A 15,662-nucleotide genomic window follows, 5' to 3' on the forward strand; every position below is an offset into this window, starting at 1 on the left:
CGCCCCTTCAACACGCAGCAGTCCAGCTGCCCCTTCAACACGCAGCAGTCCAGCTGCCCCTTCAACACGCAGCAGTCCAGCCGCCCCTTCAACACGCAGCAGTCCAGCCGCCCCTTCAACACGCAGCAGTCCAGCTGCCCCTTCAACACGCAGCAGTCCAGCTGCCCCTTCAACACGCAGCAGTCCAGCCGCCCCTTCAACACGCAGCAGTCCAGCCGCCCCTTCAACTAGCAGCAGTCCAGCCTTTCCAAACCCGTTGATAGTGGATTTTTTGACAATGCTCCACGCTGTCAGGACCCACTGGCAGACTTTACCATAAGTTGCTCTTCGCCTGCGGCCCGTTTTAGTGAAGGATTTCTCCCCACTTGTCATCCAAGCCTCCCACTGAACAAGGAGCGCCACCTTAAATGCACAATTTACACTGATGTCGAGTGGCTGCAAATACTTTGGGCCATCTGCTTTTCTTCCCTCTGAAAGCTTTTGTTGTCTTTCTGCACTGAGTCAGTTCCTCACGCTGCTGTTTCCAACGTCTTATCATCGACTCATTAAGGCCAAGATCCCATGCAGCAGCTCTATTTCCTTTTCCAACAGCCAGATTTATTGCCTTCAACTTGAAAGCTGCATCATATGCATTTCTCTGTCTTTGCCATGATGAGGGTGACAAAATTACTACTGTAATCAGAATGATGGGAAGTTTGAGCGAGCTTAATTTACGTCACATTATGTGACGGTGCTCAGTTTTTTGGCGGCATGAATCTTGTGAAAGCGGGAAAAATCCATAAATTTGCCGCGTCGTTGTATAAACCGCGAGGTTCAAAGTGTGGGAATAAAGTAGCGGCTTATAGTCCGGAAATTACGGTACTCATAAAAAGAGACAACATACTTTTTAAAATAACTGCATGGTTTTATTGCCGTTTCAGCATACATCCAACACTCTATGCATTTTCGCTACATGAATAAGCATTTACATATCTGCCATGTGTTTTAAAAATTAGGATTCATTTTTCTTTACATATGATACATTTTTGCACACATGTTAATAAATATCAATACAATCTGTCAAACGTATCACACACCATCTAAAACACCAAGCCTTGAAATGTAACTTTTTTTAATCTATTCACAGCTCCGTTGAATTCTTACACATATTCTCACGGTGTGTAACTCTATACAGCAACAACAACAAAAACGGTGACCAACCAAAGGTTTACAGTTTGGCAGAAAGGCCAGTAGGTTCGTATGACAAACAAATGTACATGCTCCTGTGACTGAATAGAAGCGGTTTACTTCGAGCAGTAGAGCAGCCTCGTGTCTCCACTTCTACTCATGACTGCTGTTTGGCGACCTGTAGTTGTATAAAAAGGATTAACGAAATGTTCAAATGTACCCTGGTGGGATACATACAAGTTTGAAACTCAAAAGAAAACTGTAAAATATTAAAACAAATGAAAAAGGCATTTTGCTCCAAAGCAGGTCATATACCTCAGCCCCAGGGATAGCGAAGCCAGAGGCTGTGTTTGAGTTCTGTGGTTTATCCCCTTTGATATTGCAAAATATTCACTGACACAACTGTACTGTGACACCAGTTAGTGACGTGTCAGTTCACTTCTGGTATTATGATGATAACACGATATACTGTGTCCAATAAGACACGGCCTCTTCTGAGATCAAACTAACTCGACTGCTTTCTCTTTTTAACATTTCATCTACACTGAGGATATTTCACGGTACAGTATATGCCAATTAGTATTGAATAAGGGCAACTGATTATATAAACTGACATTTTTATGTGATATACAGGGAAAGGCATCGTATGGAGAAGGACACATTATCACCTAAGAGATGTGTCAAGTGGGTTGCTTGCTGAAGTGTGCATGTGTCAATTAATCTATGCTACAGGTTAGAGCATCAAAACCGTGATGTATCATGGGTAAATAGTGACTGACTGAGCTACAAATAATATTGAGTAGTTATTTATGATGCAAGGTGATTTGTAGATCAGTCAGTCCTGACTCGCCTTTAAAGTCAGCTGCAATGACAAAACGTGCACTTTAACACATGATATGTTTCTTTATGAGTCTGCAGCAGCATACAGTCCTGACACGCACTGGCTTCTGGGTGATGGAGTTTTCCGTTAGTTTCCTTGCTGTCAATGTCATAAAGAGAGCACAAGTGCATTCTGTTGAGCCACCAGTTCAGGCACTCTCTTCCATGAACGAAAATACCAAAAACAGTTCATTCAGGTTCTTTGTAAAAACAACGCTAATAAATACACAATTGAAAACGACTAAGTGACCAGATTCCAATGATCCTTAACGTTGACTCTTAGTGTGAATCTCTGTGCAAAAAAATGACAGGCCTTTTAGAGTGTGATCCTCATTGGCTCCTCAGAACATGGAAGCCACTGTGTAATTGGAGAGAAAGCCAGCTTATGCAGAGGATGTCCCTCCCTCAGTCAGCATTCACAATGGCAGAGGATGTCATGAGGTTAGGATGAGAGAGACCAGAGGCTTCGGTCCACTCCTCCCCTTTCTACAGAAACTCTAATAATCGATAGATAAAGGGCCTACCCTCATCTAAAACCACAGCTTCTTTAATGTTTCGTGTTATGCACATTCAATATATAGAAACCGGTATCATATATTGAATTCCTTTACATCAGCAGGACCAAACCTCTTTCTTCCCTTTGTGTGATCGAGATTAAAAGAAATAAAAAATAAAAACATTCTTCCTAGAGGAGGTAAGTTCCCCGTTCTGGAGAATCACGTCAAAAGACCTTCTGAGGTTTTGAGAAAGTCCAGGCTGTAGTTGCTCCTCCCACCGTGAGGTGAGATATCACTAGGTAATGATGCCTGCCTGGTGGCAGAGTAGATATGTAAACATTTTAGACTGCTCCAACAGCGGAGCCATGATAGGACAACTCTGCGCACATTCGCCAACAGAAGGGCCGTGAAAGGACAACTCCGTTCTGTACGCATGGAACCGTGATTTAGGTCTTCACTGAGCCCTGACACAGGGGAGGGGTAGTGTATTATCTGAGTGGGGGTGGATGGTGCCTCTAGTGTCAGGCCCAGTTGAGGTTGAAACCCTTCGAGAGCATGACAGACTCCAGGTCCTTATCCTCCTCCTTCTCCCTGAGCCTCTGCTCCTCCAGGAGGGCTACCAGGGAGTCTCTCTGCTCCACCACCTCCAGCATCTCATTCAGGATGTGCTTCTCCTGCGCCAGCTCCACCTCCGTCTTCAGGTGGTCTGAGGATGATAAAGAGAGAAAGAGGGACAGATAAGTCAGGAGCTCACATGTGGAGAGGAAAGTGAAAGGAGTCTCACTGAAATTTGATGAAACCATGGATGTTTTTTCACATTGTCCCGCTTTTCCATGTTTTTTTATGCTGCACACAAATTGCCCTTTGGGTACAATAAAGATGTATTGAATTGAAAAATGCCGATCCTCACCTTCAATTGCCATGCGCTCCCTCAGGTCCTGCTGCAGTCGACTCTGACGATCCTCCAGCTCCAGTTCTCGTGCACTGGGGGACAGAAAGACAGACTTACGGCCCAACTATTACACCCGTGGACCTGTATTATGTCTGAAGTCTAAATGATGTCGGTCTACTTTTTGTTACAGTAGCGTGTTTGGATGCAGAGTTAACATTCAGTAGGCCTATAACAAAGGATATCAATGGTCAACTCACAATATCATCAGCTCAGATTCGTATCGCACCAGGGCGTTTTTCTCCTGCACCAGTTTGAACCACTCCTGCATGAGCTTGGGGTCGTCCTTTTTCCCCATCCCTGGAAGAAGCAGCAACACGGAAAGGGGAGTGAGGGAAACGGCAGGGCAGAGGAAGCTCTAGGTGGTTCTGATGCAGACACCGACACGGGCAACGCATTGACAGCCAAGCCAAGATGTCTTTGTAATGGGAATGGATGATGTGGTGGGTATGATTGACCGGACTGTTGAGCAGGGGTCAGGATGGTCTGGCCGTACGGCTCACAGAAGATGGCGTGGAGGATATTTCAACTTTGGGTGTTGCAAAGTTGAGAATTTGTGTGTCACTCAATCTGGATTTCTGAGACAGACACCCCTGCTACTGTACTATGATATAGTAATAATAATAGTAATAAATGGCATTTAGCAGATGCTTTTATCCAAAGCAACTTACAGTCATGCCTGCATACATTTTTCTCATTCGGGTGGTCCTGGGAATCAAACACACTACCCTGGCGTTGGAAACGCCATGCTCTACCAACTGTCCTACAGAGGACCACTGTATGTTCAGAGCAATGGACGTCTCCTACCAGTGTGTGTGTGTCCCTTACAGAGAGGGCCATAGGTAGGGAGTAGAAAACCTGGCTATTCCACCACATTGTACCCATGGAACCTATGGACTTTTTACACAGAGATACAACTATTCTGGTGTTCTATCTCAATGGAAGTTCGACATCCCTACATGCAACAATGAACCACCAGCAGAAATAAAGGATTTTGTCGGGTTCCTATTTATGCGGAGTGGTTTCATAACACCCATGTTATGAATTATTTCATACTCCCTACAGCTTCAACTGGGTCAAATGGTGACGCCGATCTGTCATTTCGACCAATAGTGAAGCTATCACACTCTCCTATTAGGTCTGCCTGAGAGGGATGCCTCTACTGGCATTTGGCATGCATTACTGCAGCCAGGGGCCGCAGAACCTTTTTCCTTGTGCCACTGTAAAGGCGGCCAGTCCATGCTATGCTATCTGTCGCACGCAGGTGGAGCCAAGCGGTTTCAATGAGACACTGGGGGGGGGCAAACCATTGATGCAGCATGACGTACTTAGCTGGAGTGGTTGAGTCTCTTGCAAAACGAAAAGGAAAAACACAGTACACACAAAAATCGAATGGCTGTGCTCTTGGGTGCTGCTGCCGGCTTTCGCTGATTAACAGACAAGGACAGAGAGAAGCAAAGCAGGGTTCCTCAGACAGGACAAAGAAGAGATGGAAACAGGTGGATATGCTAACTTATCCAAAAATGTGCTTGCTTTTCTCTCCCTCTCTCTTTGCGCCTCGTCCACCACCACCCTCAGCCCAGGTTCCCAGAACACAGGAGAGAAGAACCACAGAATTAGCAATAAAAACACACCAGCCTGAAAACCCGATCGCACAGAACACACACAGGCATGTTTTGTTTGCTACATTGATCAGCAGGCTTCTCAAGAAGTTCCACGTATCTTCTAATCTGTATGTTGGTAGAATATGCAAAACAGACGTGTCAGGCGTAGGTATTTCGTTTTCTTTCCCACAACCTCGTCACACACGGTCGAGTTGCAACACACTATAGTCGAGGGACAGAGGCTGTCTGACAGCCTTCACGCACTATAGAGAGTCTAGACCATTCAGTCGTACAAATGTCCATTAGTTTTACAGCAAATAGAGGACATGCTGTTGATTAAACACTTCACACTGAAGTAGAGGAGGTTTCCCCTTTAGCTTTTGTTTTTAGCTGCAGCTACTTAGAATGATGGAAAAAGGTGTGTACGATAGTTGTTTACTAGGGTTGAGGGCTTTGACCCATGTTCTGCCTGAGACTGTTAAACTCAAGGGCAAGATCATCTGGGAGAGGGTCTATGGAAACGTCAATGTATATATGGTTGTTTCATGACAGTCACTATATAAACCTTTTAAAAGTACTATTGTTGGCAATGTGAACTAGGTTTCTGAGTATCCTTAGCTCAACAAACCAAAAGTACATCAGTAGCATAGACATGTCCTGTCCTTATGTTCTACACCGTTCCAGCAAGTTCCCAAATATCTACATAACAGTGTGTACTGTACTGTTGAATGTAGTGTGATACGACTATGGCAGATACACAACGGTGACATGAGGAAATCTACTGAGCCCGGGCACACAGAGGGTGAGGAGGAGGAGAAGGAGACCAGGCGGGAGGAGCCCGGCTCTGGATCCTGGTGGTCGGTTGCCATGGTAACCCGCAGCAACCGGATGCAGCGGAGGCAATAGATTACGTTACCTTCAGGGGAACAGCAGGGGCAGAAGGAGATAGGTCTTCGGCGAGGGGTCCCGACAAAAGGCTCAACTACTTCCACAACGTGGTGAAAGAGTGCCAAGGAGTGGAAGAGTGGAAGAAGAGGTGATAGACACAGAGAAGAAAGTGTAGAGGGCATAAAGCGTGAGAGGAAGTGAAGGAGGGGGGAAGGTGAGGAAGAAACAACAGTGAGGATAAAAATCTAAAAGAGTGAGAGCACTAGGGGGAGAACTAAAAACACCTTGAGAGAGGAGGTGAGAGAGATCAGTTGTGTGGAGGGAGGGAGGGAGGGAGGGAGGGAGGGAGGGAGGGAGGGAGGGAGGGAGGGAGGGAGGGAGGGAGGGAGGGAGGGAGGGAGGGAGGGAGGGAGGGAGGGAGGGAGGGAGGGAGAGTAAAAACAAAAGGCTAGAGAACGGGAGGGAAAATAATCTTCTTTCATCTGAATAATACCCCTCAAACTCAGCAAGACAGTATTGTGTCCACAGAGTTCTATGGTGCTATACAGGAGCTTTTGCAACATCAATGTTGTGTGATGTGTTGACAATGCTCTGCAAATTGGATTCATCCAAATAAAAACAGCTTTATATTCATCATCACTCGAAGGTTTACAGAAATAGAAAATAAATATTTCCCGCTCAGATGACTTCATTATTCCATCCTTGAAAATATTTCAGCTCTTCCAGGTAAACATAACTTGTATTTTTTGACGCTATTGCGGCTATTTTGAAGTGCAAATTAGCATTTCGTAGATATGCATGTGAACCTCTATGAGAATGTTCTCACAGAAAACGAGTTCATACTATCTGCTGGATATAGTAGAGTTAGTAAAGTGGAAAATAGACAAAAATAATTGAATTTTCTCAACAAGGAAGAGCCTTCTATCCCAGGAACACACAATGGGAAGGATCTTGATAGGACACGTGAAGAGGAGGGATGGTGTTATCGACTGTCACACACCGATACAGACAGGAAACTCACACAATGTACTGAAAAGTCTGAGACCTGGGGTGAAAGAGCTGGGAGAGAATGGAATGCTGGGAAATTGAACCACAAGGGACTATCACAGAGGATAGGAGGAGGATATGTCGGAAGAACTACCATGTAGAATCATCGTAACTCTCGACTCAAACAAGAAAGGCTATCGCTTATACACTCACTGCTGGCAGATTTTAGAGCGGATTTCTTCTGCCTCGCACCTCATCATGAAATCAAAGTTATGTAACAGAACATGTATATGAATTTACAAATCATTGAGAATCAGAGGAATGTGAAACTAGCATGCCTACTGGAGGTGATTATGGTCATAAATGGAGTGATAGACAAGATGTGTCGCTGCAGTCAACCCTGCTGGCCAAAAGCGAGAGCATGACAGTTTTGTTCGCTAGCTTTTAGCACCCCCTGCAGGGCTACTACACACACAGCACAGCCATGCTGCTTCTCACAACAGCCTGTGTCGTGGAGCACGACTCAGCCAGAGCCAGTCCGATGGATTGCCAGCCCACATCACTTTACCAGACAGGCCAACACTGTACCAGACCAGCCCCAACCTGCAGAATGCAGGCCATGCACACCTTCTCCTCCACACAGCCCAAAAGCTAGACCACGGAATTCAGTTTGGAGGATCAAACCAAGTGTCAATGGTGTCTTCCAGAAATACTTACCTTCTGTGCAATGGATTCCTTATCTCAAGAAACTAAACATTTATGATGGTGGCATGCAATTGAACCGAGGCACGATAAAACCACAAAGTGAGAATGTGAAGAACAATCGTCAAAGGGGGCATGAAATTCATGAATGTGATCATATTAAAATCGGGGGGGACAATGGCCAGATAGATATTTCCCGGTGTTACAACACTCCACACCATCTCCTGTCTAATGGGTGGGGACAACGACAACATGGCTGGACAGCAGCATCACAGAGAGAATAACAGTCCAACAGTCGGACGGACACACACCACATCCACCCTGGGTCAATAAGACGGAGACTCTGTTGGACAATCACAGGTTGTGTCCCAAATGGCACCCTATTCCCCATGTAGTGCACTTATTTTGACCAGAGCCCTATGGCCCTGTGTGGTGCACTATTTTTGACCAGGGCCCAACGCCCTATGTGCCCTGGTAAACTGTAATGCACCATATGGGGCCCTGTTCAAAAGTAGTGCACTATATAGGGAACCGGGTGCCTTTCAGCACGGACACGTACAGTACAGGGAGTTATGAAACGGGGCAGGTATGGTAGAGGCCGAGGAGCAGTGGCACCAGAGCTGGGACTACAGGGATGGATTTAGTACCACAGCACACAGCTCTAAGGTAGTAGGGATGGGCTAGGGGCTAGTCAAGGGCCAGGCCATGGGTTTAGTTAGGAGTTTAGTGGTCAGTAAGAGGCAGGGCTGCACTACTTTCCAGTTGGGTATTTTGTCGATGTGATCATTAACTTGTACACAAAGCATAAAGGCGTTGACGTTTACCACCGCCGTAAAATCATATGATGTCATCAATGCAGTGGCGTTAACGTTACAATGTTCAAAGAGGCTTTGAAAATGATCAGACTATCTTAAGAAGACGAGATACGTGTGTGATCTTTCGGACTGTGTGTGCTGGAAGTACAACTGAAGGGGTCAGAGGGTGAGTCGGCTACTGCAGCAGCAGGGGACGTAGCTAAGAGGAAACAAGCTTCAGACCGGTAGCATAGCTGGGGGAAGACAAATAGGTGGGTTAGCTGTTAGTTAGTTGGAAGCGACAGATTTGAAATACATACCGCCCAGATGCAAGTCCAGGATTTCACTGTAATTAGACTCTCCCCAATAGTCTACAACAGGGATATATTAGAGATACGAGTTATTGTACACACACACAGCCACCACTGGGCTACACCAATCTGCAACAACAGGGTCATGCATGTGATTGCATACACGTCACATTCACACACACACTACAACATACACCCAAGTACTCACCACAAAACAAATGCAGTCAAGTACACATATTGGCTTGTACTACATGGCATTTTCCGTAATGACAGGATGGCTACATAGATTTGCTGTATGGCTGGGTACTGCCTCTGTGTACAAGTTATGAACAGTGTGTGTAGGAGGCAACACCAGCTCTGGAGAGTCATTGTGATATAACCCAAAGGGTTGGTGGGTTCAAATTTCTTGTAAGTATCCCCACTTTTGATTATTGACCATACCAACAGATAAAACACAATGTTGCACGATATGGAAGCCGTTTGGGGCAAAATTCAACTCAATCTTGGCGCATATGAACCCTTCTAGAAAGAGGCTATGTGGACAACCACATCCAGTGTGAGCACACACAAATCTATGTTGAAACAGACATCCTCCTAATCGCATGCAGCTCAAGACGATGACCGACAGAAAATAAATGAGAGTACAAAGATCAAATGTTCAGAGATGGAAGACTGTTGCAGTGTCACCACTAATGGCATGTACAGTACGGGTCTTGTGTTAAACTACAGTGAGTCTAATACCTGATCGTCTTTTGTGTTGTTTTGGTATAGTACAATAAGTCCCTTTATACAATCCTTTAAAAGAGTAGACAATAGAGAGGTTAAAGTCAATTTGAGAGAAACAGTCAATTTGAGAGAAATTTGATGGGGGGGAAAAAGGTTTTAGTAAAATAAGCACAATGACCAATCAAGATCGACTCCTCCACCTCAAGGTTGTCATTCAATTGGTCTCATCCTTGGGGGTGTAGAAAATCACCATAGCTATTTTATAAGAAAGCATTCGCCAGCTTGTGTCGTATTCAGCAAGCATCATGTAGATTAAGTATTTAGAGATTATATTGAGACTCAAATGTATCCCTCGAAAAGTGACCGATTCTGTTCTAGCTATGCTATACTTTACATGCATTGAAACCCTCCTAAAGCTGGGTTAGCATTGTATCGTGTCATGTTCTACAGTAACGACTTCTTCACCGAGCGAAAGTACAGATGTCTGTGATAGTCCCTTGTCTTGCACGGTTTGAATGCATCGCTTCAGAGTAACAGATACCGCAGACACTGCATATCCGAGAGTAGGATTTCTATACATTTAACACATACTTTCATTCATTGCAAAACCTGGGTGACTGGGTTTGTGAAAAGCATATCTTTTAGAAGTCTAGTCTGCTGCTATCAAAACCACTTTTATTACGTAAAAGGGATGTTTCGAGGAACATTGTTACACGGTCAAGAAACCCTCAGTAACAGCGTTTGAGAGTGGTTGAGTTGATTTAGAGGGCAAACAGTCAAATCTGTACTTGCATAACCAGAATGTATTTAGTATACAAGCAGCGTATAGTAGCATATAACATATAGAATTGTAAAATAGAGATGAATATATTCATCAACATATTGTTGAAGAGCGTCATCTCCGCCCAACTAGGACACTCGTACATCAACAAACTGAATGAACATCTCCAAACTCTTTCCCCAATCCCAACATTTAAAATGCATGACCACACCCCACGGGCGGGCCCTTGAGGTATGTAACTCAATCAGAATAAGAAGACATAAGAGTGACAGATATATACCTGCTTCCCCTCGCAGGGCTTTCTCCACAGCCACACCCCTCTCCTCCAGCTGTCTCTGTTTCTCCTCCACCTGCTCCAGCTGCCTCTGGATGGTCTGAAGGAGGAAACAAACAATTCAGAACACACACACATACACGGTCTGGGAGAGTCTCTCATAGCCCACAGATCCAAAATATTTGATTGAACCGACACAGTTCCAATAGGCAAAATGTTTTTTTGTATGAGAAGAGTTTAAAGGTCGTGTCTGAAACCCTTTTAATAATTACCGTCTCAAAGTTGGATCCGTTTTTGTTCTTCTATAAATAGGCTTACTTTTTGTCTTATCAAATATTCATGAGCGGCAACACCGAGGATGCATAGCTAATTAGTATTGTCTTGATCTCTGCATGGGAGTTCTGTTTTGATGATCTTCAAAGACATCAAATTGGGGCTTGCTAAAATCATTCATAATTCACAGCGGTCTTGGTTCACCGGTTAAACACTCCTGTGCAGTGTGGACTCATACACAAGTTACTTAATCCACCCACAAAGTCCCCCCCCCCACGAACACAAAATATCCTATTGGCTGCTTACCTGGGCTCTGTGCAGTCTCTTCAGCTCCTCCTGCTTGGCCTGTCGCCGGGCAGCTTTCTGTACCCTACGTGTCAGCTTGGCATTGAGCTCCTCCTCTGTGTAGGTTTTCTGAAACAGCATTACAACCATGTCAGAGGCCTTTGACTGATGGCCCATCCAGCTCTGTGGGAACTAGGCCCTTCACAAGACAGGACAGTGGAACTGCTCTGTTCACAGAACGTTCAAAGAACATTCACAGATCATTTTCTACAGTGAAGAGTCCAGCGAGCGCTTACAGGGGTGACTGATATGGTCTAATGTAATCAACAATCTATGACATCGCAGGAAAACACCAGAGAATGATAGCTCTCCTCCTCCACAGTGGAATTAAATAGAAAACTGGTGTTTCTTTCTGGGAGGTGGCAATCACTTATACCAAAGTCTACCATTGAGAGTACGAGAAGAGCTCGCCAATTCTAGAAATGGCATAATTAGGACAGGGCTCAAAGGGTAAGACTAACTACAGGGATCTTATAGACGGGGCAGCTACCACAATCTGCTCTAGTACAAGCTGAAGTTCACAACACACAATCCAAACTGAACAGACAAAACTACAAATATATGATATACCTTAGATTTCCTTCTATCACTTCTCCAACTCGCAATATTTCCCCAGTCTACAAGCCTATAAATTATCAGAAATGTATGGAACATTTTCCAACACATTTTATGAGTTGGTCTATGTACGTTTAACGAGGTTCTTGTCCTCTTTTAGCTCTTACTTTTATGCAATAAACATTTGAATTTGGAGTGGGGGGAAAAAAGTATTAATACAAATGAAACATTTAATCTTTTTTTTATTTTTTAACTGGAGTGATCGAGGAAAAGAGATAGTGGTATAGAAAAGGAGCAGACTGCAACAAGGAGAGGTAGCTAGAATCCAAGTGGATCTGACAGCAGCGCTGGAGAACAGTGGGTTAACATCAGACCAGTAGAGACAAAAGATAAGGTGATGGACAACAGACTGGAGCAGACAGAGGAACAGGGTAGGCATATTGAAAAGTTGTCATTCATTGAGACCCGAAGACTGAGGACTGCAGTAGTTTGGACCTCCAGCAGAGGGTGAGGGCGCTGTGGCATGCATCTGAAGAGTAATGGTTAGTTATGCGGTCACGGTGGCCACTGTGGCAAAATGGACGTAGATGGTTAGGGTAGTAGTGCAACGGTTGGCGCATGCGCTGGGGTAATATGACGTGGGCCAATGGACATGTGTGTACACACTACCTTGGTGGCGTACGCTCTCTTGAACGCCAATGCGTGAGGGACATAAACAGACTTGGGGAAAACAAAACAAACAGAAAAAATAAAACAAACAAATGGAATGATTAAATGGGTACAATCAAACAGGCAATGTTAAAAGCCCCCATCAACAGAAAGATGAGGGTGCAGTGATGAGTGGTGAATCTACATTTCTACCATGAATTATTCATCAAACATTGAACTCAAATCATTTGTATTTACAATAGATACCCAAGTGGTCCAGAGACAACGTGAAGAAAACATTGACGCAAAACAGCTGATTGTATTCATGAGAAGACTTTGCTCCAAAATATACTGAACTAAAATATAAAAGCAACAACTTCAAAGATTTGAATAACAGTTCATATCAGGAAATCAGTCAATTTAAATAAATGAATTAAGCCCTAATCTATGGATTTTCACGACTGGGAATACAGATTTGGGGGTATCTGGTGCGACCACCATTTTCCTCATGCAGCGTGACACATCTTCCCAAAGAGTTAATCAGGCTGTTGTTTAAGGCCTGTGGAATGTTGTCCCACTCCTCTTCAAAAGCTGTGTCAAATTGCTGGATATTGGCGGGAACTGGAAAACATTGTCGTACACGCCGATCCAGAGCATCCTAAACATGCTCCATGAGTGACATGTCTGGTGAATACGCAGGCCACGGAGGAACGGACATTTGGTGATGGCGGCAGGTAAATGGGGCGATGGAGGCGGGTAAATGGGGCGATGGAGGCGGGTAAATGGGGCGATGGCGGCGGGTAAATGGGGCGATGGCGGCGGGTAAATGGGGCGATGGCGGCGGGTAAATGGGGCGATGGCGGCGGGTAAATGGGGCGATGGCGGCGGGTAAATGGGGCGATGGCGGCGGGTAAATGGGGCGATGGCGGCGGGGAAATGGGGCGATGGCAGCGGGGAAATGGGGCGATGGCAGCGGGGAAATGGGGCGATGGCAGCGGGGAAATGGGGCGATGGCAGCGGGGAAATGGGGCGATGGCAGCGGGTAAATGGGGCGATGGCGGCGGGTAAATGACACGACAATGGACCTCAGGATCTCGTCACGGTATCTCTGTGCATTCAAATTGCCATCGATAACATGCAATTGTGTTTGTTGTCCACAGCTTACGCCTGCCCATACCATAACTCAAACGCCACCATGGGGCACTCCGTTTACAACGTTGACATCAACTAACCGCTCCCAGACGACACCATACATATGGTCTGCGATTTTGAGGCCTTGTTGGACATACTGCCAAATTCTCTAAAAAGACATTGGGGGGCAGCTTATAGTAGAGAAGATAACATTACAATTATCTGGCAACAGCTTTGGTGGACAATCCTGCAGTCAGCATGCCAATTGCATGCTCCCTCAAAACTTGAGACATCTGTGGCATTGTGTTGTGTGACAAAAACTGCACGTTTTAAGAGTGGCCTTTTTTTTGTCCCCAGCACACGTTGCACCTGTGTAATGATCATGCTGTTTAAACAGCTTCTTGATACACCAAACCTGTCAGGTGGATGGATTATCTTGGCAAAAGAGAAATGCTCATTAACAGGGATGTAAAGGAATCTGCGCACAGAATGAGAGAAATAAGTATTTTGTGGGTATGGAAAAATTCTAGGATCTTTTATTTCAGCTAATGAAAAATGGGACCAACACTTCACATGTTGCGTTTATATTTTTGTTAAGTGTAGATTAATCTGCACTGCTACTAGCAGAGCAGTCTGAGACAAAACTAAGTGACAATTACATACAGTAGACTGCCTATTTCAGTGAGAAGGTACTATTTCACTCCAAAGAACTGACATTAAAACTACTCAACGTCTCTAAAAAACAACAAACACTAAACAAACCACAGAACACCAAAACTAATTGAGACTATTCTGGATAAATGATCCCTGATGTTCCTCAATGAGCGTCACAGGGCCAGATCCCTTGTAGTGAAAAGATCCACTGTTAACGGACATTGTTATTTTGTTGTTGTTGCTAAAAACACGTTTTATGCTGTACTATCAGACATATTCAGTGTTGGAGCCATGCCTGAAGTCATGCTTGCCATGCCTATTGAGGCTCCGATACACGTTCAGAGTCTGTTGAAATCAGAACCGTGGGCAAGACATTAACGACGAGTTGTTTTGGAAAGTGTTTAAAAAAGGTTAGCATGAGGAATGCTTGCCTCTGGCCCTGAGCTCCATCTATTCTAATGGATAAAACCTCCACAGATACAGTGCAGCAGCAGCTGCGGAACTAAACTATTTTGAATTTGCCAGACACTTCATATTTTGACTGTTCACTGATACAAGTAAAACTAATTCAATTTAACTCCTGTCCTTGATCAGGATTTCACAAACTCGGTCCCGGTGTCTCCCCTGGCTGCCCGTTTGTGTCAACTCTACACAGTTCTGTGAGTGTCACTGGGTAGGCTGATACTCCATTACATGGGTGCAACATCCATAGGTTAGGCTGTACAGTGCATATACACAGAGTGTACAAAACATTAAGGACAACTTCCTTATATTGAGTTGCACCCCCCCTTTTGCCATCAGAACAGCCTCAATTCACCGGAGCATGGAATCTACAAGGCGACGAAATGGCCCATGTTGACTCCAATGCTTCCCACAGTTGTGTCAAGTTGGCTGGATGTCCTTCGGGTGGTGGACCATTCTTGATACACACAGGAAACCGTTGAGTGAAAAACCCAGCAGCGTTGCAGGTCTTGACACAAACCGGTGCACCTGGCATATACTACCATACCCTGTTCAAAGGCACCTACATCTTTGGTCTTGCATATTCACCCTTTGAATGACACACACAATCAATCTCAATTGTCTCGAGGCTTAAAAATCCTTCTTTAACTTGTCTCCTCCCCTTCATCTACACTGATTGAAGTGGATTTAACAAGTGACATCAATAATCGATCATAGCGTTCACTTGGATTCACCTGGTCAGTCTATCATGGAAAGAGCAGGTGTTCTTAATGTTTTGTATACTCTGTGTACACGGTCAGTATGCCCCCAATGCAATTACAAAGTCTAATACTTCCACCGTGCGATTTCAACTGATTTATATGTCAAATTAACAAATTATTGTATTTTGTTGAACTTTCAAATTGCGGTCTTTTATTTTAAAGGCGAATCGCAAATTACACTATTGTGGCTAATCCTTATTGCGGCTAGCTTCACACAGGCAGAGTTGTAACTGACAAGTAACCTGTAAGTCTATGTCGTTTTTTGTTTGAATTG

General features: G+C 44.6%; 1 protein-coding gene across 19 annotated transcripts in view; it reads right to left on the minus strand.

The window, feature by feature from the left end:
* Window positions 1-880: 880 nt before the first annotated feature.
* The window catches only part of mical3a (microtubule associated monooxygenase, calponin and LIM domain containing 3a), a 157,213-nt gene continuing 142,431 nt past the window's right edge, over window positions 881-15,662 (minus strand). For 11 of the 19 annotated variants that reach the window (XM_052474788.1, XM_052474787.1, XM_052474792.1 and 8 more), the window contains 8 exons: window positions 12,402-12,452; window positions 11,139-11,246; window positions 10,566-10,659; window positions 9,520-9,573; window positions 8,788-8,838; window positions 3,693-3,792; window positions 3,454-3,527; window positions 881-3,249 (listed from right to left, as the gene is read on the minus strand). In XM_052474788.1, the coding sequence (XP_052330748.1) occupies window positions 3,065-3,249; window positions 3,454-3,527; window positions 3,693-3,792; window positions 8,788-8,838; window positions 9,520-9,573; window positions 10,566-10,659; window positions 11,139-11,246; window positions 12,402-12,452 (717 nt within the window). In that variant the 3' untranslated portion in view covers window positions 881-3,064. Of the gene's footprint in view, window positions 3,250-3,453; window positions 3,528-3,692; window positions 3,793-6,012; window positions 6,079-8,787; window positions 8,839-9,519; window positions 9,574-10,565; window positions 10,660-11,138; window positions 11,247-12,401; window positions 12,453-15,662 lie in introns of all 19 variants that reach the window. The other 8 variants (XM_052474790.1, XM_052474796.1, XM_052474803.1 and 5 more) reach the window with 5 other exon arrangements.

This window comes from Oncorhynchus keta, chromosome 22 (assembly GCF_023373465.1).
Source record: "Oncorhynchus keta strain PuntledgeMale-10-30-2019 chromosome 22, Oket_V2, whole genome shotgun sequence".
In the NCBI taxonomy this organism is placed as follows: Eukaryota; Metazoa; Chordata; class Actinopteri; order Salmoniformes; family Salmonidae; genus Oncorhynchus; species Oncorhynchus keta.